The sequence below is a fragment of the Hirundo rustica genome, chromosome 4, assembly GCF_015227805.2.
Source record: "Hirundo rustica isolate bHirRus1 chromosome 4, bHirRus1.pri.v3, whole genome shotgun sequence".
In the NCBI taxonomy this organism is placed as follows: Eukaryota; Metazoa; Chordata; class Aves; order Passeriformes; family Hirundinidae; genus Hirundo; species Hirundo rustica.
The window spans coordinates 71941758-71967629 of record NC_053453.1 but is presented as its reverse complement, the minus strand read 5'-3'; the positions used below and the strand labels follow the sequence as shown (position 1 = coordinate 71967629).

At 39.1% G+C, this 25872-nt stretch overlaps 1 protein-coding gene across 28 annotated transcripts in view; it reads left to right on the top strand.

The window, feature by feature from the left end:
* PLEKHA5 (pleckstrin homology domain containing A5) overlaps window positions 1-25872 on the top strand; it is a 158712-nt gene that overhangs the window by 20493 nt on the left and 112347 nt on the right. The window contains exon 4 of one of the 28 annotated variants that reach the window (XM_040061263.1): window positions 12842-13041. The exons of 26 other annotated variants lie outside the window; for them this stretch is intronic. In XM_040061263.1, the coding sequence (XP_039917197.1) occupies window positions 12842-12890 (49 nt within the window). In that variant the 3' untranslated portion in view covers window positions 12891-13041. Of the gene's footprint in view, window positions 1-9098; window positions 9186-12841; window positions 13042-25872 lie in introns of those variants that run through there. One more of the 28 variants, XM_040061261.1, reaches the window with a different exon arrangement.

Sequence of the window (25872 nt, the reverse complement as noted above, 5' to 3'; positions counted from 1 at the left end):
ATTTGATTTGGAAAGTAAGAAGGAGATAATTCTTTTTGATTCTTAGGTGTGCTCTTTTTTGTCACAATGCCACTGCTTTCCACTGACCTTTTCACTCAAGGATTTCTGGCCCTTTTTAACAAGATTGCCTTTTCTTGCTTGAAAGGCAGCACTACTTCCTCAAATTCAATAGATATCTTCATGATGCTAAGCTTATGAATTGACAGAATTGCATGCCCTCAGGATGGGAAAAAAAATGTAATCTATTGTTATTGGGATTATATTTTATCACTTTCATTTAGGAGAAGAAGCGGGAGCTGTGGCCTTCATCCACAGTGTAGAGAAAACAGGTTTCTTAAACTCAGACTCCAGCTGGAAAAGTCATGTGTCTGTAAAGGCCTGACATCTGAAATAATATTGTTCCAGTTTGGCACGTCTAGAAATACGAGCATAGCTTCATGCTAAAGTAGGACTGGTTTAACAGGAAAATGATATCATGGAACTGGAGACACAGAGGAGCTCGACAAGGGTGATCAAAGATGGAAAAGCTTCATTTGAGGAATGCCTGGAATACCTCACTGAGGGCTGATGTGGAGTCTTCAAAGTTAGAAATGGTAGAAAGGCAAGTAAAGAACATATTTGCTGTAAATTCCAATAAGAGAGCTACCAGGAGGAATCACGAATCAAGAAGAGCTGGCCCTTGTGGCTGATGTTCCAAAGGTCTGGAAGAAACTCCTGCCGTACAGGGAAGTGGCTGAAAACACGTGCCAAGTGTAGCTGGGAGTGGTGTGGGCTGGAAGTCCGCAGTCAGGGAATCCTGTGGTCGCTCCCTGCGTTTGGTGTCCCGCCAGTGAGTGTGTAATTGCCAAGCCAAGGCATCCCTGTGCATCCCTCCTGTCCTGGTGGGCTGTCCCGGGGCTTCGCTGCTGGTCACAGCGCTGCTGTGTGCGCACAACCTCCTTCAGCAGCAACATTATTCACCAGGGTATAAATACTAATCTACTAGGAGTAAATGAGAGGAGTGTTGTTTTGATGGTGGTGCTGCAGGTACTTAGAAATGGTCTTGCAGAGTATCTCTGGTATCTTATCACTAAAGCTTTGATGGATGCTGTGTGTGCACAAAGCGTGGCTGCATGGGAAGACTTAATCGTTTGCTTGTAGTAATGTTTTGGCTTTAACTTGTTTTGAAAATAAACTGTGTAAACAGGAAGATCTTACTGATCTTCCTACTGAAGCTTTACTATGTGGAGAGAATTAATGAGAGAAGCATAAGTTATGAAATCATTAGCTGCTGGCTGAGTATCGATTCAGACTGGCGTAATTGACTTTTTGCACGAAGGGGGTTGGGTGAGTGAGTTGGAACCTGGCAAAGAGATTTTAAAGCCGAATTGTTTTCCAGGTTATAAATGGATTTGAAGTATTAAACTTGTACCTGCTTTCAGAAATCCTGTGAGATCATTTTAGAGATAGCAGGAGATTAATTTAGACGATACAAGCTTGGGGAGGGTAGAGTAAGATGCTTACAACACTCCAAATGATGAAATATTTACTTATTTGAAAAGAAAACCTCTTTTTTTTCTCCCTTTCTTCTCAAAAGATCTGTTTTATCTAAGCACATGGGCATTTGAAAAGTGATTTCTCTTCAACTCTAGATCAGTACTTGGATTATTAGGAAATAACTACCTTTTCTATGTTATTCTCTCAAGAAATAAATTCTTTGGAAAATGTAACAAGTGGGATATAAATGTGGTAGAGGTTTAATCATAATTTAGACAACATTTATCTCAAAAGTTACGGATTTGGGTTTTTGTTCCTTTTAACTATGAGTTAAATGAAACTATGAATTTATTTGAGTAACGAATCCAGAAGCTTTTTTATACATGGATCTCAATGTTGGTCAACTCTGAAAATGAACTTCTGTTTTCCTAAGATAATGTCAGAATACAGAATTGCATATTCATAAAATCTGAAAGCCAATACTTACCTTGGTATTGCTAATAGTAAATCACCCTAGGTTGTATGCACCCAACTGCAAAAGGGTTTGGAGGACAAGAAGTTTCTGTGAAAGATTTGGAGTTTTAGGCTCAGTATTTTCTCATGCTGTTAAACAAAACACACTACCTGTGGTGTTGTTCCTTTTTAGATGTTTGGAAGACTGGAAATAGAGATTACTGGCCTGACACAAATGTTGGGGTTTGCTGTTAAACTGCATTTATGGGGATAGGCTTGTAAACTCTCGCAAAGGATGGGAATCAATTCCTAAATTTTCTGGATGTGCCACTGGAATATCTTTAAAATATGAAGAAAATGCTATAAAGAGAATTTAGCTGGTGAAAGCTGCTTAGTGTACCACCAGCTGGATTCCTGCTGTAGGATTTATGTGATTTTAATGATTTCACGTTTGGGCTGGGAGGAGCAAGATTAGGAATGAGTATCTAATAGCCCTGAAAACATGGGTTTTCATGTGATTCAGTAAACAAGGGAGAACTGAGTAACAAGAACATTGGAAACTTAACACTTTTAAAACCGAGTTTGTTCATTTTAGTTGTTCATCACCAGAAATTAGGTTGTGAAGCTTCTAGTGGCACTGCCTCAGTTAAATCCTACCAGGTATTCAGCGACGCTCTTAAAGGCGTTTGGTGGCTTTTTTTGCATGGTTATCCATTTCTGAAGAGAGAATAAGAAAATATCAAGACTGAAGAATAGCTGAGTGAGTTTCCAAATGCTGATAAAGATCTTGCCATGCTTTCCCAATTTTCAGGCTCTTTAATTTGGACTGGTTTGTGACTACTCCTTTATCCAAAAAGAAGTCAGTTTAAATCCTGAGAAACAATAGAAGAATTGTTTGGCATAGAAGTCAGCAACCAGTATCTTGGCACTGCCTTCAGCTTTTTAAGCCAGGTTGCTGACAGCAAAAGCATGAACAGAACTTTGAAAAAAATTAAAAATCTACAGTCTTCTGAAGCAAATCTAAATGGAAAATGGAGTCCACTCCAGAGAGACTACAGCTTCCTATGCAGTTACTTTAAAATTCTTCTGCATACAATAGTGACTCTTCAAAACTATTTTTACCAAAGAACAGGTTTTGTTTTCTGTGCAAGCTTCTTAGCTCACATAATTACTTGCACCTAATCTAATGTGATTATGCATGTCCACATCAAAAATTATTGGGGTGCAGCTTTCTGATTTTCATTCTGTACAAAAAGCTGTCGGGACCTAATTCTTGCAGGACTCTTTGTAATAGCTGAAGAAATCGGAATCCAGGAAACAACACGAAGAATTTGACATAACTTAGAAGTTATGTCAAAGGCTGCATTTGTCAAAGCAGCATTTGCTCTCTGCCACTGTTTGATGTGCAATTTTTGAGCAGGCTTGAAGCAATGGTGAATTGAGGCCGCTTTTAAGTGCTGACAGTATAAAATATGTAATCAGAATAGGGGAAGGATGACAGTGGATCTTCTTCAGGCTCTGCTTGGGTTGGGAGGGACCTTAAAGATCATCTATGGGCAGGGACACCTTCCACTGTCCCAGGTTTCTCAGAGCCCCATCCAACCTGGCCTTGGAAACTTCCAGGGATGGGGCAGCCACAGCTTCCCTGGGCACCCTCTGCCAGGGCATCACCACCCTCACTGGGAAGAATTTTTTCCTAATATCCAATCTAAACCTACTGTCTGTCAGTTTGAAGCCATTCCCTCTTGTCCTGACCCTCCAGGCCTTTAGGAGTAGTCCCTCTCCATTTTTCCTGTAGGCTCCCTTCGTGTACTGCAAGGCCACAATCAGATCACACCTAAACCTTCTCTTTTCCAGGCTGAACAATCCCAACTGCAGTCAGAGAATTACACAGAGTGGATGTGGGTTTGCCAAGCTCGATGTTAATTAGCTCACGCCAGGGAGAAAGTTGTTCAGGGTTGTTTTTTTTAATTTGCTCGTATTTTCATTGTACCTTTGGAACACTTTGCCAGGATTGGTTCATCTTGGATTAGACTGGCTTGGAACTGTGAAAGTTATCAGTGCTGCAGATTCCTTTTCCTGTGTCATGAAGTCTTTCCTCTCTTAAAATAATTCTTGCAGTCATGCAGCCACAGGGCAAGTCTCATCAAACTGAAAGTGTGTCACTTGTAGGACTAGTTCAGAGTGAGGTATGAGCTGATGTGAACCTGTATCACTTTCCAAAAAAGCTGCTGCAAATACCAGCTCCTCAGACAGTTTCAGCTATTCAGGGAAAAGGCTTTTATGCTGGCATAGGCTCCATCTGCTTTAAGAGCGTTTGTTAATGCTGAAATGTTTCTCACTAAATATCACACTGCCTGGTACTGCTATATGGGGGGGGAAAAAAAACCCTGATATGTAGATTTGCTTATAGCAGAGTGTTTTTATGTGCATATTTAACCAATGCCAGCTCAGTATTTCCCTGCAGTTCACTTGTGTTTCTATTTATACTTACAGTTTTCTTTGATTAACTAAAACAGTAAGTAGGTGCTATTTCTAGCATGGAAGGCATATTGAAATAAAGATGTGAAGATATTCTTTGAAGTCTGCTTTTATGGCTGCCTCCAAAATCAGCTGGAACTTCAGAACCCAGCAAAATTGATAATACTGTTTATTGAGTTGAATGACTTGCCTGTCTGTTCAGAGAAGTTTGAAAAATAATGTTGGGGAGAGCTGAAATGGAAGATGAGTTTAAAAAGTAATTGTGCTGACAAGGAATTAATCAGAACTGTAGAACTGACTGGTTTAGCAGTGTGTGTTGATCTTAAATAACTAGAACTGTCTGAAATGAGTGTAAAACCAGTGGATTACACCTGTAAACTTTTAGGCACTTTCAAAAGTGACTTTGGGACTGGGGCGAGGCTACTTCCCCTGTGTGCTTTCTCTTGACTGTCACATGTGTGCACATGTGTTTGTATGCATATGAAACAAACTTGGATATTTAGTATACTTTTCTGCCAGTTTCAATTGATAGCTTTCCAGGTCTTCTCTTGGACTTCTGGGTCATAACTGGAGACTAAACTATTGAAATTAACGTAGGAAAATGAGTGCCAAGCTGACTGAGCGGGTAAGGATTTGTTTTTCAGTCACGGAGGGAAGCACCAAATATAAAATAATGGCAAGAGGAATGTTTACCTTGGCTACAAGTTCCTGGGGGAATTTGAATCTTTAGGCTGTCTTTGACTTAATACTGTAATTGATTAGAAGTAAACCGAACAAGACCCCAAACAACAAACAAAGTTGACTTCAGGGGTGATTCAGCAAGTCATTCATCACGTTGATAAAATAAAAGACCATTCATTTAGCTGGCTTGTTTGTAAGCACCCTTTTTTTCTCCATGGGTTGTTTGATGTGTCTGCTGGTTTTAAAGGCAGGAAACATACTCTGCATTTGATCCACCTGTTATCACAGCATGGCAGTAAATATATGGACCTCTCTGCCTAGAAGTAGAGGGAGTATTTCTGACTGAAAACCCAGAGTTTTGTCAGATTTGGCAAGATGACTTCAGGAAATGGCTGTGCTTTGAAAAATACTGTCAGAAACAGTTTTCAGTGCAGAAACTCTGTTATTGGGAATTGACAGCTGCTGCTGCTGTTGCTGCTAACTCTTCCAGTGCTATTTGACGTAGCAATATCATTTTGTCAGCAATGGCAGGGGCTTTTGCCAGCTCTTGATGATAAGGAAATGTAATTATCCTTGAGAGGAGCATAATCTGTGACCTGCTTCATCTCAGCTCTTGACCAGAGAGGCCGTGGGGTCTCTGTCTTTGAAGATTGTTGAAACTTGACTGCACAAGGTTCTAATTAACCTGAGCTAGGTTCGAGGCTGGAACACGGGGTCAGGGTAAATGAATTCCAGAGGTGTCTCCCAGCCTAAATCATTGGGTGATGTTTTGTCATGGAAGCAGTGGCTCTTGTGTAAGATGATAGTATTACAGTATTTTTTTTCCCCCATGGACATCAGCTTGTGGCTGAGATATGGAAGGATCAGCACTAAGTGAAAATGTAACTGCAAGCACAGATCTCTGTTCTGGGGAGTGCGTGGAGATTGGGTTTTTTGATGCTTTTGTGGTTGCCAATACAGTTGTAGGTTACAGGGAGTTGGAAATGTCTCTGAAATTGCATTTTCTTCAGTAATGGTGAAAACCTTTGTGCATCGCAGTACCAATGAGAGGCGATTTTCAGTTTAGTGACCCTGAACTAAAGACTCAAGACACGCCTTGAATGTAGATTTTAAAATTTTGGCTGTGAGTACGTGGGAGGGAATTGAAGCTCAGACTGAGGTGGTTGGCTCCAAGTTCAGGGCTGACTGATGTGATGCAGTCTGGATTGGGATGGATACGTGGAGCAAACACCATGCCCAGGCTTCTCACCAAAGCTGCAGTTTGACTTTGTTTGCTGTGATGGCAAGAGAATGCTTAAAGACCCCCTCATATCCAGTTGGATGTGATGAAAGACCAATATTGGAAATACAGAATAAAAGTTAATGGAAGTGGTTTTAAGGCACCAGCTTGTCCTGAACTTGGTGAACTGTGAAGGAGAAGTTTATGGTGCTTTTACATTTTTTAGTGGGTTTTATTATGTTTATGATTTTTTTTTTTTTTTTTTGGTAATAAGGATTATTTCCACGTCCTGTTAGTTTGTGTATTTTGTTTGGAAGTGCTAAGTGCTGCAGTAACTATTAAGGAAAATCTTCTTTATACTGCACTGATTTCGGAATGTAGAACTTTTCAATTTATAAAAATAAAAGTTGAAATAAGTCTTTGTAATCAAATTCTCTCTTCTTTTAGGATGGGGACCTGTCTAGGACAAGGCATTTTTCCTGAGCTTGTGCTTTACTGACATCTCAGGAATAAATAGAACAGTAGAGGGAGCTTGGTAGTGTCTTTAAATTGTCTAAAAACAGCAGCAGCCAAACAAAACAATCCAACACTTGTATACCTTCTTGAGAGAGCTTTGTGGTGCACAAATAAAAATACGCAGTGAGGATGCAGAATAGTATTGTAAGTTGTCTCATTTCTGGTTTGTTCCAGTAAAATATTATTTTGTAAGAGATAGGAAAATCTCTTTTGCTTTTTAAACACTTTCAATCCCATGGATGATGATGATAGTGTTTCTCACTTTGGTTCGTGTTGTTGTTTTTGGTTTTTGGTTTTTTTTTTCTTGTGGATTGACAGCAGAATAACTCAAATGTTAAAGTTTGTTCTTTTATGCTTTTTTTTTTTTTTTTTACTTGTGTTTTTGTGCTTTTCTATGAAGCATTTAATGCTAAATCATTTAAAATTAAATTGAAGGATGATTGAGTGTGACAGCTTCTCTGGGTGTTATCACACAAAATAAGTTTGATTTGATAAAGCATAAATCAATTAACTTGTTTGATTCTTATTGTTGTTGTTCTTGTTTGGTTGTTTTGTTTTGAATTCAGTGGCAGTTGAATTTTAATTGTTATAGACACGATGCTTGCCTAGATCTTTCTGGTTTGCTATGTGTGTAAAATAAGTTGAATTAAGCAATGCTAATAAGAGTAGGGCTCCAAGCACTTTAACAGTGCAGATGTAAGCTACCATTGTATGTTTATTATTTGAGTTGACTGTTTGTTGATACAGTGGATTGAAACAAACTGTGTTCTGAAGGCTCAGGTTTGTGTACGTTTTTAGGTACTAAACGTCTCTCTCCATAGCATGATTGTATTTTATATATATATTGATGTGATACATAGATGCTTTCTTTTTTTTCTTTTTTTTCTTTCTATTCTTTTGAAAAGACCTAGCAGTCTAGAAACCAGTACAGTCTTATTGTCTGCATTTAGTTTTAACTGATGTCATGTGGCTGTGAATATTACCTTTAAATATGTTTAAAAGAGGCAGAACTTCCTTAAATTTGGGAAGCCTGTTGTTAGTACTTGCACTATTGAGGGGGTTTTGGTGGTTTGAGTCTCTTGCAGCGTGTGTTACAAGTAATCCTAGTTTAATTTATGCTTCAAATCTAATTTAAAAATTTAACAGTTCCGTCTGTTAAGTGGGAATCCAAAATGGGAAGAGAGGAACTTGAACTTTTGTAGAAAATGCGTGCTGACAGACCCATCTTTATTTTTTTTTTGTTCATTCTAGAGTATGTTATGGAAGTTTGGTAACAAATGCACTTATTTTGGGAGTTTAGTTGTTTTTCATTTTTACTGTCTTTTGTCACTACTGCCTTTTCATGCCAGTAGATGAGTTTCCTGAACTTTTTCATAGATACATGTTTCTTGAAGAAATAATTGGCGGAGAGAAGCTTTGGGCTCGTGCCTGTGGTCACACACAGGCTTGTAACTCAGTTGAGGTCACTTTTTTGGATTGACTGGGTTTATGCTCTCTCTGGAAGCATCAATTAGTGTAACTTTCCCGTGGCAAATGCAGATCTCAGAGAAAAACAGCATTGCCTCTTTATGTGAGAGAAAAGCAGCAAGCCACGGGTACAGCTACCCTCAGGTACCTTCCTTGTCTCATTGTCTGTTTTCCTTGTGCGTGTTCCCTCTTGCCACTGTATTTAAAACCTCAGTTTGTCTTGTAGCTGTTGACACCTGGGCAAGGTCACCTGTGTCAGCTTGAGATCACTGTGAGATTTTTTACTGGAGGAATGTTGGCTTAGGTGATGTTGTCCCCAGCCTTGATTTTCAGCTCAGGGGAAGCCAAGCTAACAGGCGCAGAGTTAAATGTGACCATGAAGAGATGAATTGCTAAATGTTTGTAATGGCATTTATCTACTGTAAGTAATTTCCAGCATGCCTGGTGTGGGTTAGAGCTCAAACATGATTAATCCTTACAAGGTTTTGTGTAAACAGATAGAGGCATTTATTGTGTGTGGGAAAAAGATTATGGAGAACTTCAAAAATTAATTTCTATGTGACATGCTAGAGAATCCACTACTTAATCAAGAAATCTTTCCTGAGCGAATTTTGTGGAGCATAAAAAGGTTTTCAGACTGTTTGTTTTTCATCTCTGGCATGCTTCTGTGCTAGCTCCAGACCAAAGCAGCATTGCTGCATAGTTCTGTGTTGTGTGCAAGTATTTCCAGTTAGATCGCTGTTAGAGATTTCCACTTTCACGTCTTTAACGTGTCCTAAATTCATTTCTTGACATTCCCTGGTAGAGCAGAGAGAAGGCTGCCTAACCAGATGCCTTCCAAAGTGTGGTGTTTTCCAGCCTTCAGAAAATAGAGCAAGCATGAACTTTGGGCCACCTCCTCGAGCGAATCTGTGTCGGTGAGATCATCGCTGCAGTTAATTTTAGTCATGAGTCTGGAGAAAAATTTGGAAGCCGAGATGGAGAAGTGGTACAATGAGGAATAAACTGGAGGAAATCCTAACTTTTAGGGTGCAGGGGGTGAAGCTTTGTGTTTTTGTGCAGGCAACCCCAGCTGCCTACCCCATCATGGCAGTAGCTGCTCTGGATAGTGTAGGGGGAAATAAGTTAAAAAAGACATTGGGAAGGTTCTGTTTGAGTGCCCTGGTTTCATTGGGACAAGACAGACCATTTGCAAGAGTAATGAAGATACTGTAAGCAGCTCATTTATGGAGCAGGATATTGGGAACACCCTACCTGTTGAGTCTGCAACTTCTTCACTTGGTCAAACCTGTTTCTTTCAGAATGGATGTGAGTCATGGCCGCAGTTGTGTCACCTTATATGAGAAGCTTTGATCTTTTATCTAACTCATGCTAATTTCTTTGGCAGTGGTTTTTGAAATAAAATAACTGCACATTTGTTGTGGGGTTTAGGGGTGGACGTTTCTGGGGGTGGGTTGTTTTTGAGTATTCAAGTAATGCTCTTCTATTAGAAATGTTATTTAGGAAGAAAACTGCAGGAGTTTAGCACAGGGGGAGGAGCAACTAATACTGTACTTAAAGGCTGTAAATGATGCAGGGCTGTTGAGGCTTAATGGGCTCAGAAGCTTTCCTCTAGACACAGAGATTGTAAAATGAGACCTGCTCCCGATGGGAATGCTGTCCCTATACCAAAGGAGCGATGCAGTTCTGCCTGTAATGGTTTGGGTTTGCTTACCTAGAGACTGCTCCTAGTTTTGCAGCTTGACTGCTGAAGAGGGTGCTAACTGCCAGGATAGGAGTGCAGAACTCTGAGCAGGAGTCATTTGGGAATTTAGGACACGGATTGTTTTTTGACTGGTAGAAGCAGAAGAGAAACAGAAGTCAAGCTTCTTGTTGGAGTGACCCACATGCTAAACTGCAGCCCTCTCCTTTTCTCTCATAAGGCTGCTATAGGTTAAAATGAGGTGGAATAAACACTTGTATTCTAGACTAATAATATGCTTCCAAGCATAAAGCAAGGCTCTTCTTTTCATCTACGGGAGAAGGAGTCCTGTTATTATGTCTGGTGTGGCAATGGGTGAAAGTGTCTAATTTTTCTGAGCTTCAGAGAGCTATCTTGCAATATTTTCCTCTATTTTTTATGGCATCTGGATGTTTAATCACTTTTTCAAATTCAGAAAAGATCCACCATATATTTTTTTCTTAGACACCTCTCAAACATGAGCAGTCCTGTGTCCAAGACTTCAGTATCTTTCTCATTAGACATCAAACTGTAAAACTTCTTCCATAGGTGCTCAGCATCCCTTTTGATGAGTATTTGCTCAGCATCACTTTTGATGAGTATTTGCTCAAACACAAAAACCTCATCTTTGGGAACAAGAAAAGCAGTCAAGTTGCTTTTGTGGGAGTCCTTTTACCAGAACCACGTGGAACAATGGAGGACATTAATCAGCAAAGTTAATTTATTGCTTTAAGACCCACAATATTGTAGCTATCAGAAATTACCCAGTGAAGCTGTGGTGAGCGTGGGGTTGAGTGAGATTTGTATTAAGTTTATTTAATGTATTGCACAACGTTGTCCCTGTGATTGTAGCTCTCCTGGGCGGTGGTGCAGGTGATGAACTTAGAGTTTACAACAATTTACAACCAGTTTAGGACCTCGTCTTTCAAGTGTAGTTAAACAGGTAATAGCAATAAAATGCTGGCTTAGCCATTTGTGTTGCTTTGAAATACTGTGTCTCCTAAGCTTTTCACTGTTTTGTTCCCCTTCTTTCTTAAAACACCATGAGTAAGGCTGGGGTGGAGGAGCCTTGGCAATTAATTATCTTACCTCGAATATAAATGAGCAAGGACTAGCAGAGAAGGAAAAAGTAAACATCCTTTTTGTACACCACTGCTTAATTGGAGTGTGTTCTTCCATGCTAAACTATGAACTTTATGGTTGGTGTGGTCAACAAGAAAAACTTGTTTTAGGCCCCAGGGTGAGTACCTGATGACTGTTGTGAAGCTCTTGAGGGTTTTCTTAACTTCTTTTTTTATAATTTTTTTTTCTCCCTTTTTACATCATTTAGGATTACACAAACTTTAATGCTGGTGTTGACTTTTTTGCTTTGTTGAGAAATAGTGTGTTATGCCAGGGTGAAAGAGTGAAAACTGTAGGACTTCATAAACACAGCTTTGTGTAGTTGGGATTTATAATTTTCAGGCCAAAATATTTAAATAAATTTGGCTTAGGGAGATTAAAGTTAAATCTTTTAGGAAGAAGATTGAACACTAAGATAGAACAAAATTCCCTCAAGGCAGGAAGTAGTTTCACGAATGTGTGTGTTTATTTTTAACATGGAAAATGGTGTATCACATTGGTACCTACCAAAAAATAAGCTGAAGTTGAATTTATTGCATGGCAACTCATAAATTAAAATAAATGAAAACAGCAACAACAAAACTGAAGGAAGGAAAAGAGCAAGAGCAGAAGGAATGACTCAATGTAGTGCTAATAAAAGTTGTTGGTTAGGATTTTGAGACTTTTGGATTCGCTGCCTGGGCAGGGGGGCAGAGTCAAGCACCGTCCAAGACTTTTGGGGTTAGAATTCACCAGTAGCAGTGATAAGAACGTCAGAACTTCTGAAATAAAGAAGTTGAGTAGCTGTTAAAAGTGGTAGGTAGTTCAGAACTATTTTAAGCCATGAGAAAGTGCTTAAAGTGGCAGATGCATCCTGAAACACTCAGTGTTGTTCTTAAGGGAGTCTCCAATCTGAATATGGCAGAAAATGGGCTACACTGTATATGTTACATAAATAAGTGTAAGGAACCAATGTAGGAGAATAATGATTGGAAACTTGGAAGCTATGGAAGCTGAGCTGATCCCTAAATGAGTCTATTTCCAGATAGACTTCAGTATTTTACAGTGGTTTAAGAGGTTTCCTTGCTTTTAGATGTTAAATTTAGGAGGCTGCTTTACTTTTCCACTTTTACCAAAGGTATTTTTGTGTCATTCTCTTAGGAAGGACAATGCAGCAAGAGATGTTCCTGTTGTTTATAGCGCATCATAAAGAAAATCTATAGCTTAGTGTTCACAAATAAGCACGCATTTTAATGTGTCTTAGTTCTTGAATTGTCAGAGTGCATCCCTGAGCTGTCAGGTTATCAAATTCTAGATATTCTGGGGGAAGGGGATGCATAGAAGTGTATTTGGAAATCTTCTCCTAACCTCAAGTAACCTGATGGAACTAATATTTCCATTTTTTTTTCCAAAAGTAGGCAGGCATTAATCATGTATATAATATATGAGAGGATTTTGCTCATTTGTATTTTATCTTTAGTAGATATCAACTGGCATCTCAATCAATTAGTTACAGATCCTTATCAGCCCTTAATTCGAGTAGCTCTTACATGTGAAAATACTGAAGTGTCTCGCTTTTTCCCTCTGAGAAATGCTTGGGAACATCATTTTGCTTCTGCAAGAATTTCAAGTGCTAAAAACTATAAAATCCTGGTAATTTTAAGGCCGGTAGCTGCAATATGCACGCATGTTATGGATATGATTAACAGCCACTTTCTTATCTTCAGGAGAATCTCTTGGAAGTCTTCTGTCAGTCAAAAAGTAATTTATAAATGAAGCCAGAATACTGAAGTCTGCATTTGAATTTTACTGCACCTTGGGGGCAAGAGGAAGAGCCCTTTTATTAATTTAAATCCACATCAAAGAGTTCTTTCACAGATCGTCCGGAGTGAGGATGGTCGCAGCTTGACATTCGCACATGTGACAATGAATAATTCGCTGTCGTGGTTTCTTATGGAGTTAAAGGATGAGCTTTAGCAGTCCTGTGGGTTTTTAGCAGCTTTTATACCCGGAAAAAAAAAAAAAACAACCTTCTGAACTTTTTTTTTTTTTTTTTTTTTAATGTCTTGGAGTCATGGTTTCACCTTAAGAATCCCTTTTAGTAAAGACGAGTTTTCAGATTATTGGAATTATTGCCAGCTCATTTGCAGCTTCTCTGCCCACTGGGCTATAAGGGTGCCCCCTCTGATGGTCTGTTCATGACATGTTATTATCATGTTAATAGGCCTGGTTTAGCCTATTAAATGGAAAAGATTGCAGATTTATTTTTTTAAGTGATCATATTCAACTGAAATGTCTCAAAACTAAACATCTTGCCACTTGCTTGCCTTAAAATCTTGGTGGGTTTTTTTTTTTATGAAATAATGTGGCATTTCCCCGTTTTTATATAGCCTGGCTGCTGGCCTGTTTAAATTCTGCTTCCTACAGAAGTGAGAATGAGTTATTCCGTGTGGTTGGTTTACCTCTTGAGTTTTATTTTGAGACCAGCCAGACTACCCTGCAAGTTTGGCCAGCTCCCTCTGTTGGAAACTGGGGGAGATTTCTGTGCTGAGCATCTCTGAGCATCCTTCCTTCCACAGATCATTCCTTCAGGAAAAGTGGGCCGTTGAAGCAGAAACTATAGCTTAAATTTTCCTTTTCCTGTGCTCTGTTTCAGCTGATAACCTATAGGAGTAATTTGTAGCTCCTCAGGAGTATTTGGAAAAAAAAAAACAGACCTAACTGAAATGAGTCCTTGGCACCACAGGTTTTGCTTTTAAAGTTATTTTCCTGTTCCTTCCACTTGCTTCTGTAGTCAATTACTGTAAAATGTGCTTGTTATGATCTTTTAATTGCTCACAGGGTTTTAAAACAGGCTATTACTTATTTATCAGCAGGAAATGGACAATAGTCAAAATAAGATAATCAGTTTCTGCTGTATTTCCCCGCTTGTTTCCCCATCTTTTCAGAAGTTTTCATGGATCGTGACTGCTCAGGATTTTAAACGTTTTGTGATGTGCCTTCTTTCAATTAGTGAATCTTTTTATCGACACTTTTTTTTTTCCCCAAAAAAATTTAATAGTATTTGGTCTGAGTTCCTTCCATGATGTAATCCTTTGCTGCTGCTTTCTGTTCAGAAATCGCCTCGTTTTGAAATGCCAATTAAGGCAGCAAAGTAAAAAGTCTTAATTTTTTTAACGTTTACCTTGCAGACCATTAAAAATTTCCATGAAGGCCTACTTTTCTTCCCTTTCCTGTTTCAGTGGATCCCAGGGGCCTTTACAGCAAAGATGCTCACAAAAGATGCATCGCAGTTACACAATTATTATATTAAACACTTAATGACCGTAATGTATAAATTCTATGCAACCTTTAGCTGAATGTAGGTGCTTCATTCGTATGTGCTTCGTTTGAGTATTTAATGTAGAAATGGAAAAGGATTCCACTGTCTTTTATTTAAGTGCATAAAGACTGCCAACTGCAGTTTTAACTGCAACTTTTGTAGGAAGAGTGATTGTTGTGGCACGGTCAGCTGTAAAAATACAGAATAAAAAATGAAATATGTCGTATTTTTTTTCTCATTTCATTATGAAGCAAATTGCTGAAATATATATAATGCTGCTGTCTCCGTAGTATAGTCCATAATGTCTATGGACTGTGTTCACATAGCAAATTCTTTACAGATTTTTACTGCAAGCAGAGGAGTTGTATTTAAACAGAGACGCAAGCAAACTTTGGCTGCTCAGTTCCTTCAAAGATTGTGATCTGAGCCCCAAGGCAGTGGCAGAAAGGTGAATTACTGGGTAGGAAAAGGGTCCCTGCAGGTGTGAAATGGGCCCCTGGCACAAGGTCCAGCTGTCGCACCGGCAGGTGCTGGTTTGAATTTGCAATGTCTGCCTTATGCTAAAGCACAATCACTGAACTGAAATGGTTTGGACCCTGGACAGAGACTCCCTGGCCAGTTCCACGTTACTGGGGAGCTCTTAGGAGCAAGGGGAATAAATACACAGTTGTGTTTTGCAAGGAGCACGTGGAATGGGTTTTGCTGTAGGAGATATTTATTTGAGCCTTTCAGTTTGGTAAATGAGAAAATGGTTCTGGTTTCAACTTTCTCAGTACAGGAACTGGACTGAAATAAATCCAGAAGGGAAACTTCTACATTATAGCCCAGTTAATGTGTTTCCACCAAAAATTTGCTTGTACTGTGTGTTTAGCAATTGCTCTGTTTAATTGCTCTGTTTAGGTTTTCCCTGTAAACATTTGGATTCAGTAACTCTTCTGATAGGAGCAGTATTTTGATCTCATCAGAACTCCAAAACACATGAAAGCTTAAAAATAACAATACTGTTAAAGAAAAAAAAAATCTGCTTTGCTAAATATGTAGTTAAGGTGTTTAATCATAAAAAAACTAAATCTAAGCTGCATTGTTGTCTGGGGATATTTTTCTTTTTTTCTTCCTGTTCTGCACAGGAATTAGAACAGATCTGAGACTGCTTAAATGTGAAGAGTTTCTTAAGAAAGCTACTAACTCATTGAGATCTCTTCTTGCCTAAAGCATGCAAAAAATTGATCACTATGGATACTATAACTTAGAAATTTACAATTTTCCTGTAAAATGGTTGCCTCTAAAAAACAGGCCCCATAATTTGTACTTCTGATGTTCATCTTCAGATGTATTGCATGTGCAGATTTTAGCATTTTAGAGTTGGAAGGTAGTTGTAAATGCAAATGTAAAAATACGCTGCAACCACATGTAGAATACTTTCTTGGGGGTTTTTTGTGTTTGTTTTAAAACTTGGATGTTCCTGCCAGGTGTTCATCTCTACTTTATATCCTCAGTTATCCTACTGTGGTTTCCCATTCACATTCTAAGCATTTCTCACATTTCCTTACTTCACATGAGCACGTTCACTTCCCTATCACCCACTTCGTCTCCATATGAAAAGACTGGCAAAGCAATAAGCACTTTATGAGTGTCACCCCATCCCTCATTATTGCAATATTTCTTCTTGCCAGTAAAACACTTCTTGTTAACTTTTTTTTCTTGTTTTGTTTGTTGACTAATGGAGAATCGCGCTTGAAAATGTCATTGTTTGGAGGGTTGCGCTGTCAGTGTGTTTGGGTGTTAAACAACTCGGGTCTGTTATAAATGGAAATTCAAAAGAAGTGATCAACTTAAAATGCATAGCAACTTGTAGTTGCCATGGTGCTTCAACTTGAAGTAATTTTTCTGCGATATTAAAATGCTTTGGGGGTATTGCCTTTGCTTTTAAGGAGTCGCTGTTTAAGAAGGAAATGGCTCTGGGGAGGAGTAATGGGAAATTATTTCGGAATGTTTAATGTGACAACCCATGAAGAAGCGTCAAGAAAATTCCTCAGTGTTCTAGAATGTTTGGGGCCTGGTTGTTGGAGGCAGTGGAGGCTTTTATGACCCAGCTTCGCAACACTAAAGACTGGTGGGTTAGTGTAGACTGCCCCCCCAGTAAGGGGGTCATGAGTCAATTCTTCAAGAAACAAAGATGAAGTTAAGTTGGTCTAATTTTGAGTCAGTTGTGTTTGTCAAATATATCCGTCCCCAGTGTGTCCTGTCCCTTTGTGGCAGTCACTTGATGTGTGCTTGTCCTTCTCCTCCCTTTTACCTGCCATCTTCGCCTACCTGGAACTCTCACTTCTGCGATAATCAAAAAGATTATTGGTCTGGATGTGCCACTTTGGAAAGACTTGAGACTTCTCCCAGAGCTGTTATTCAGTGATTTTTGGTGCCAGAGCTACTGAAGTGTTAGACTTGGGTCCCCCATGTGGACCTGAGCTGCACTACGGCTCCCTCCAGTCCTAGCCCAGCTGCTGGGTTTAATCTTGCTTTTTTTCCTCCCTCTCTTTGTTTCAAACGAGCACCTTCCATATGTTCCTCTTGCATGAGACCTTTGACTTTTTAACAAGATAAAAATAATGAGGAATTCTATCAGTTACTAATCATTTTACCTTGTTCTTGCAAACAGGGAAGGCTTGCAAAACCTACAAAGTGGTGCGTGACTTTGATACATAAGTGGTAATAATCCCAAACTGGCGGTGTAGATGCTGGCTGTAAATGAATTTGTGTTGCATTTCATTTAAAGAGTTCTAATACTGAGCATTTCTCTCTGACTCTTTAGCTTCATTGCATATAAAAATCAGTAAAAAGTGTCTCAGAAAATCACTGCAGGAAGTTGTCGGGTTTTGTCTTTTCTTTTCCATGAAACACTTTCTATTTTAAAGGCATAGCATTTAATTCTTAACGAGTTTAAATCTGCTCCTTTGCTGTAGTCACACAAAACTTGCAGCTGCTCGGATCTTCCTGTACAGTGAACAGGCCAATTAATACAAGTTGCATAATACAAACTTCAGATTGCAGCACTGACTTCTTTAAAGAGCTTGCATCATGTTTATTCAAGTGATCAATGCTGAGTGAACCAAACATGTCATTTAACTCAATGAGACAATGTTCAGAGTTAATTTGTGCCTCTGTATTTTGGCTGCTGCTGTATAGCTCAGAAACTCAAGGTATCTGCAGAAAAAAAAAACCAAAACCACTGCAGCTTGTAGGTTAAAAGTCTTTAGTTTTGGTTCACTCTGATTCTTAGGGAGCCATCAGTAGAGAAGTAAAATAACTTGTTTTCTGGGAGTAAAAAAAGGTTTCCTTGGGTGTTTTTTGGATTATTTTGGTTTTTGGTTGGTTTTTTTTTTTTGGCTTGTAAGCAACAAGCATCTTTCTTTTCTACTTAGTCACTGAAAACATAACAAACTAAATATAAACAGAGCAAACTAAATATAGCATATAGATGTTTTGAATGCCATTATTTCAGGCTGAGGCATAGCAGGACACGGGTCTTCTTAACACAGAAAGATGACCTCTTCAAAGCAGCATTCTGCAAGTGTTCAAAGCTACCTGATGGGCAAAGCTGAAATTCAGTTGCAGCTTTATCCCTGCCCGGGCAATAGCTGGTTATTTACTCTTGCTAGAAAGCTCTGTGCGTTCCAGCAAGGTTTTGCATGATTTCCTCTCAAAAACAGACAATAAACATTTGCATATTTTACATCTCTGTGTTGTTTTTTAGTCGGCTTTTTTTTTGTTTGTTTTTGTGGGCGGTGGGTTGTTGTTGTTGGGGTGGGTTTTTTTGATTTGGTTTTTTTGTTGTTGTTTTTTATTTGGGTTTTTTTTTTGTTTGTTTTTTTGGGTTTTTTTTAGCTGGCAAATGATTTGGGAAGCCATCAGAAAAGCAGTAGTGAAAACTGCCTTTGAGAGAATGCCTTTGTGACCCTGTCACATCCCTACAGCGCGTCGTGATGAGAGCCAGAACGTTTACGTTCTGCTTCTCAGCCTAATGCTCCACCAGCTCAGGAGCTCTGTCCTCGTTTCTTGGAGTCAGGAATAAATCACATCACTCCAGACAGCAGGTCACTTTTTGAAATGCGCCTTCAGATGAGTCTTTCTGTCTGCCAGCAGTCAGCACAACTTAAGTTGCTTTTTACTCAGTTAAGGTGTCGTAACCCAGCAGCGCTGTGGACGTAGCTGAGCAGCGTGATAAGTTTGAGGCGATTTGCCTGCCAGCAAATCTTGCTGGAACCTCCACAGCAACAACATTCAAGTTGTTGTTGTAAATGGGATAGTGTTTTGAGTTAGAATTCCTAAGGGATTTAATCTTGTAGCTTCGGGGAGCTCAAAAATTATTTCAAAAGGGATGCCTGTGTTGACACACGGTGGTGTAGTGATTCCTGGGCTGACTTTTTAAAAACTTTGCTTGCACACCAAAAGTGGTTAAACCAGAGAGAAATATAGAACTTGACATGTTTTTGAAGCTTTCCTCCCGGTGCCTCTGCTCTGCTTTAATCTCAAAATTCCCTCTGCAGTTCCTCACTGGTAATTCCTATGTTTTTATAGTTTCAAATGTGTTACCTCTATTGTGCTGGATTTCAGGAAAGGGAATACAAGGCTCTTCTGTGCTGCTGCTGTTATGGTGATGCTCATAAGAACATTTAGCAGCTCCTTCATTACTGATCTGAAACGGTCCTGCTCAGTTCTAAATGCTTCCCTAGCTTTTAGCAGGATTGCTTTGTGTTTTGCGCAGTAGAACTGTAAATTAAATCATCTCATTCATGTAGCTTCTCTAGTCGAATACCAGATGCTTCCAAAAGGTGCTGTTAGTCAAGGAGCTGCTTGCAGTGAGCATTTTTCAGTTTGTCTCTTGTTCCTCCCCACCAGCAGGTATCAGTGATGAGAAACATAACCTAAAACTGTGAGACTTTGAGTTGCTACCAGATTGACACCACCTTAAAGCAGAAGATTTTACCTAAATTTTACATTAAATCCCCGAGTTCACTGTGGCTGCTCTCTGGAGACTGTGGATCTCCTTGTCCTAACAGCTGAGTGTGTAGTACCCTCATGATTGAGTATTTTCTGCCAAAACAATCTGCAGTGTTGGGTGCAGTGTGTGGTTGTGTTGCTGCTTTAAAAACGCGCAGAACTTTTCAGTTTGGGAGGTGAGGGATCTCTTCACATCAGCATCAGAATCGCCAGCAGCTCCAGGCTTCTGTTTTTATCTGCTCTTTGGATCCCTGTGCCCTTTTTGTGTAACTTTGTGTAGACAAAAGCCCATTTCCACGTTTCCTAAGTGTGTTCAAACTGGCTTTTGGAATAAAAATGATGCTTTGAGGAAGCTGCTACCAGTGCCTTTAGGCTGTCACCTTGGATTCGTTCCATATGAAGTAAGACCTTGTAACTGACTTGGGCTGATTTTTGTCTGTTTGTGTTTTTGAGGTCCCACTGAGAAAAGATTCCAGAATCTTCTTACTGTCAGGAAAGGGGTGGGGGATGGTGTTTGTGAAAGGAGTTTTATTTCTCAAGTTGGTAGTAATCATGATCTCTTAAGAAGTGTCTTGAGTCTGTATAGTCTTAACCTGTGTGAAACGGGAGGCAGTTTGGGATGTCCTCCAAGGAAGATGCTACCTTCAAAATTATGTATGTAATTCTAATCTTTATTTCCTTTGCAAGGAACCTGTAGAGGTTGCTTGGATTCTTAATTTTTAATATTAGGTTGGTATCAGTAGGACTGACCCTGTACTGAAAGAAAGTGAAATTAGAAGAGGCAAATGAATGCAAGAGTTTGTCTGACACAAAAAGGGATGCCCTAACTTGGGGAAGTTAAAGCAGTTGTAGAGACATGAAATAAAAAGTGAGAAGTCAGCATATAAGAAGGGTGAGTGGAGAAAACCGGAAGGGAAATGGGAATTCGTGTTATTTTTGTTAAGGTGACTCTTACAGGATGTATAACACAAGTATTTAATATCTAGTGTAGTACTGGTAGGGGAAACATGGACAAGGAATCTCTAAGTCTGGGAAAGGTCATTGAAGAATGAAATAATTGGTTAGCTTGGCTGGGGTAGCCCCGAAGTGTTTTGACAGGCTGATGCAGTCTGAACTAACTGGTAGTTTATGAGCTTGATCTTTGTTCCATTTGAGAGGAAGGACTGGCATTGAGTGAATTGTCTTTGGTAACGCTTTGAACTGCCTCCATGATTTGTTGGAGTTCTTCCAAGTTACCTCCAGCTTTTTTCTTTATAAATACTGGATCATTTTTTCATAGATTTCGTCCTCTGAGGCTCTGTGCATTCTTACTATGAGATTTGGTGCCTCAGTTTGGAATTGGTGACAAGGCCAGGTTTGCCACTGGTGTAGTCTGGCACATAACCCAGTTCTTCTCCTTTTATATTCATTTTATTCTCCTCTTGCTCTCCCTGCCTGGCATGTGGAGCAGAAGAAGGGCAGCAAAGCTTTCAGATGCAGTGGTTTGCTTAAACTCCAGTAGGGCACTACTGTTGACCTTTTGGAATACTGAGTCTGCTTCCTTGCTGAAGCTGCTCCTCTGTCATTTTTTGGAGCATCCTGGAAATTGACTTCTCTGGTCAACCTTGGTTACTGTAGAAGGTGATATCCAATCAACTGATATTCAAATCCCATTAAAACCAGTACTACCTGAAGTGCTTTTGGCAGCAAAAACTCTCTGAGTGCTTCAGGGGTTGGTACTGAAGATTTCCATGTCTAATTTTGCCCTGTGTTCTGGAATTATGAAGCACTCACATAAATCTGCAAGTAGGTAAGCTGTAAAATACTGCAGTAAAAAGGAAATAGCTCATCATTTAAGGAAATTGCAATATGATGTTATTAATAATTTATTCATTAATGTATAAATTGATCCTATATTATTGCTCTATCCATGGCCAAACTGCTCTCTTCCTTTTTGTTTTTTTTTTTTTCCCCATAGTGATGCATTCGTAAAATGAACAAGTTGAATCCGTACCCCTGTAGCTCCTTTCCAAAAATGTGCCTACAAATTAATGTTGGAAAAACTTGATTTGTTTAGTGTTCATTACGGTTACCTACTCTGGGATTGACAGTAGTTATATAGGGGGAAATTATTTGGTATTAAAATGTGTAATCAATAAGTTCTTATTTCAAAGGTACACAGGATGAGTAAGGAAATAGATATAATTAGATATTCAGTTAATGTTTTTGATGGCCCAGTTATGAAGCAATACTTTTGTATAGAAGTTGGAAGCCCATTTGGGTATGGTCCATTCCCAGCCCATCGTGGCGGCTTGTTTGCAGTTCTCCTATTGCTCCATGTTTCTTCATTCTCAGAAAACAGCAAGGAAAGAACCTCAAAAAACCGCTCTATTTTCTTTATTAAGGGAAGAACTGGAACCATGCCATAAGCAGCAGAGATGAAGAGACTGTTTTGAATGTTCATGTGATGATTGTTGCTTTGGAAGGAAACTCTGAGGCAGATTTTTGGGGCTTGCAGGATAGAGTAAGCATTTCTGTACAAAAGGGATGTTTATTCCCAAGTTTTAAGTACTGTAGTGACATGTTTGCTTTGTTTAATAGAAAGTGTTGGTAATATTCTAAGATCAACATGAGATTTCTCTCTAATACTCTGTCCAGTAAGATTTCCTTGTTGCAAGATCACTTTCAAGCCCATATGTAATTAACTGGTTTACAAAGGCATCTTGATTTCCCTGTCAGCAATGCAGTAGTTATTTGTAGAATTTGCTAATTCTTATGTCCTTGCTGGAGGACAATCTTGTTCTTGTATTCTCTTTCGCCAGGATTTGGTCAGCCTGGATAGAAATGGTAACTGAATCTTCAAGGTTGCTTTACAGTTAATCTGTTTTATTGTGAGAGTGCTGCATAGGTGGTTCCTCAGCCCTAGAGATGAACTAAAAATACCCCAAATACTTAAATATTGAAGATATGAAGTGTGCCTGTTGAGGATGAGCAGTGCTGGTGATTTCATCCATACTAGGAATTTTGGATTGTGAAAGCCAGGTGTCCCCAGTTCTATTAGAGTGGAAACCTGGTTAGGGTGAATGAGACCCCCTGTTAAAGGCAGTATTGGATTTCAGAATATGCACATTTCCAATTTCTTCAACAGTCACATCAGATGTACTGTAGAAAATAGCAAAAGGGTTGTAAGTTCATGGGTGCACCGTATTTAAGCAATTATCTGGTGAAATCCCATCCAGCGAGTGCAGACTTCGAGATACCAAAAACAGTGCAAAGCAATCAGAGAGTCAGGGAAACAGCCTGTAAAAGGAGACTATGTAGCCTACAGAAAAAGCAGCTGGAAGGGAATGGAACTCCAGAAATACACTTAACAGCTACTGCAGAGTGAGAGTAATAGCTGGGACAAGTACTGATGCTCTGGAGATGGGGAAAAATGTGTAAAGGGAAGAATGTTCCTCCTGATAGTTTGAAAAGCCTTGGTGGGACAGATTACAATTGAAGCCTGTGTTTGTAGTCATGGTGTTAACACCCATTCAAATGGTTGTTTTGTTTATTAAACCTGTGATAAAAGCATTCAAATATCTAGCTGTAGCCTAGGTTTATTGGCCAAGAATGTGCTCTGCATGAGCATTTTTGTTTTTATTCTGAAATTATGATGTCACTTCGGGCATGTGTTAAACTTTCACGTGGATTTTTGAATTGATGTTTATTCAGTCTTGGGGTTTTTCTGGTTTTGTTTTTTTGATGCTCTACTCTGCATTCTGAAAGACTTTACAAGTGCATATTACTTTCAGGATGGATTTGTTGGCTTTCCAGTAGTAATTCATCAGATACATTCTGTTGCATATTGTCTGCATTTTTAGTCTGTTTTTCCTCCTCTCTGAATGTAAATCTCTTTGAAGTAAGAGGTTTTATTCTGTGCTTATATGGGTGATAAGGCAATAGTCCTTGACTAAGTTTTCCTATATCATGTGTAGTGCATAAATCGAAATCCCACTTGGTTTCTGGGCCAAGAAAGGGATTTTCTAAGTTAAAACTGTGGCAGCTGATAGCCTGTATGTGTTTGTGATAGTATCAGGTATCAGAGCTGCTGTGTTATGTGGTATCTAGTCAGTGGTTACCAAAGACTGGAAGCAGTATAATGGAATTTCTGTCTGTCATCTTTAGGAATCTGCCTTGCTTTGAGTGCTAAACCAAGTGTTTTCTTTAGGGAACCAGATTTTTTTATATTCCTTTGTTCATCTGGTTACCGAGATTTTACAAGCAAGTGCTCCTGCAGGGAAATTAATTTTGTCTTTTGGGCGTTAATGCTGGGTTTCTTAAAAATACCTGTGTAGCAATGGCTGAATAGACTGCCAGGGAAACAAGTAAAAAAATCTTTTAGTGCTTTAGCACTCAAGAATTGCTTTCTGTCATTGCTGGCAAAATTCTTGATGGAAGGCGAAGTCAGTTCACCTGAGTTATAATGTTAACCTTGCTGTGATGTAATGTAGGGGTAAAAGGGCTAGGCTTGAAATTTGGTTTGATGCCTGAAGTGCCATTGGTAATTAAATTTGTGATGGAGTGTGAAAATATTCTTGTTGGGAATAAGAGATTTTTTTATTTGTTGGTAAACTAGATAACTGGGAGTGCAGGTTCTATGCTCTGACATTAATATTGATTAAAGCTATTATTTTTTAATAAGTGGAGGGGAGAAAAGCCCCACAAGCATCAGTTAGTTCTCATAAAGGATTATATACTAGTTTCAAAACAATTCTAGTGCATTCCCTAAGTGCATATTCAGGGTAAGATTTTATTGTAACCTTAAGTGTTCTGTTTTATTATTACACTGATACCATGTTCCTATGCAAAAAACCATTAAAGGCTGCCTTTGGGATGTTTTGTCCAAGTGGTTGAAGTTCATAGCTCAATTTTAAGTCTAGTAAATGGAGGGTTGCTTTTGTTTTTTTGTTTTAATCAATGGTCATCTAGAGATGCACAATGGTTGCACTAGGCAGACTGACCAAAGAGACCTGTGTGTGATGAATGTTAAGACCTTTAGGAAAGAATATAATAAAAATAGGGTATCTGTTGAGTGTGTGGGTGTAGCTAAATGCTGCACCAAAGCATGTTGTCGTATTTTAGTACTTTTATCCTGCAGATGCGTGTGTTTTTTTTGTTTTGGGGAATACTTTGTGATGAGAGATAAAGAATTTGTGCCATTTGTTTCTTTTGATGAACAAAACTTGCTTTCCAGTGAAGCCACTCTTCCCATCACCGTTCCTTCCATCTCAAGAAATGATGAACGCTTCCTGTGCAGGGGGAATTTTCAGTGTCACTTCCCAGTGTTGCTTGCTAGTTGGAGTAAGGGCACAAGGCTGGTTCTCTCCTGGAGTTCCGTGGTGGAAGGGTTGGCTGCTGTTTCAGCCTTTCCACTGCCTCTGGGCTGATGCTTTTTGAAACCACAGTGGGAATCTCCAGCCCTTTCCTGAGAGGCAGCACCTAATCCAAGCCTGAACTCTGGCTGCTCTTCTCTTTCTTGTAAGAATCCCTTTTCAATTAATGCACCCCCTTTCAATTCCCATCTTGTATCTCAGGCACAGGCTATTGTGGGTTTTCTCAACAGCACTTTTCAATCAAATTTCCCTGTCCTGAATAATTTTGTATCGAGTGCAAGTTATTCCTATGTACTTCACTTGCTTTTTCAGAGAGTTTATGAATACCTTGAGTATAATAGGTCTCATATTCTGCATATTCCTACATGCACACACACAGGGTTCAGGTTTTGTTTCATTACTATGAGGCTTCTTTAAGAGATCTGAATGAAGAACTTAAAAGAAAAAAAAAAAAAAACACAAAAAAAGTCAGTTTTACAGATGACTGTGTGGCTCTCATTAATATGATTCCATTAGAACAAATGTGCAAGGTGAGGCGTTCCCTTACAGAGGTGATACTAATTTTTTCACATTTATATGCTATACATTAAAATTTCTATTAATTATTTTTTTCTCTGAATACCTGGTAATTATGCTCTTCTTAATACATGATAACCTCCCAATAGAGAGGCTGAAAAAAATGGAGAAGTGAATAGCAGACAGGGTCACCATTTGGTATCTGATAAAAACATCAGCATATATGCAAAGTGCAGCCATTATGTCGTGCTACTGTTTTTTTCCTTCTTTCCTTAGGATAACTAAATAAATTCTGATTTAACCATGTGGTTTTATTGCAGTTCACTTACCAGTTCTCTAAAGTAAAACTTCTGTAGTAACATTGCTTTGGGACACTTTATATTTCTCCTGCCTATAAAGAAATGTTTCAGCGGTTCTAAGGGGAATTTGGTTTCTCCAGTGAGAGAAATGTGGCTGGCTGTTTCACTGTGGTTTTGCCTGTCTTGAGTGCTCTTTTTGCCTCTTCAGATCAAACCTCTTCTTAAGATTCTAAGAGAATTTTGTCTGTTTGGAGCAAGCCTCTGTTCCA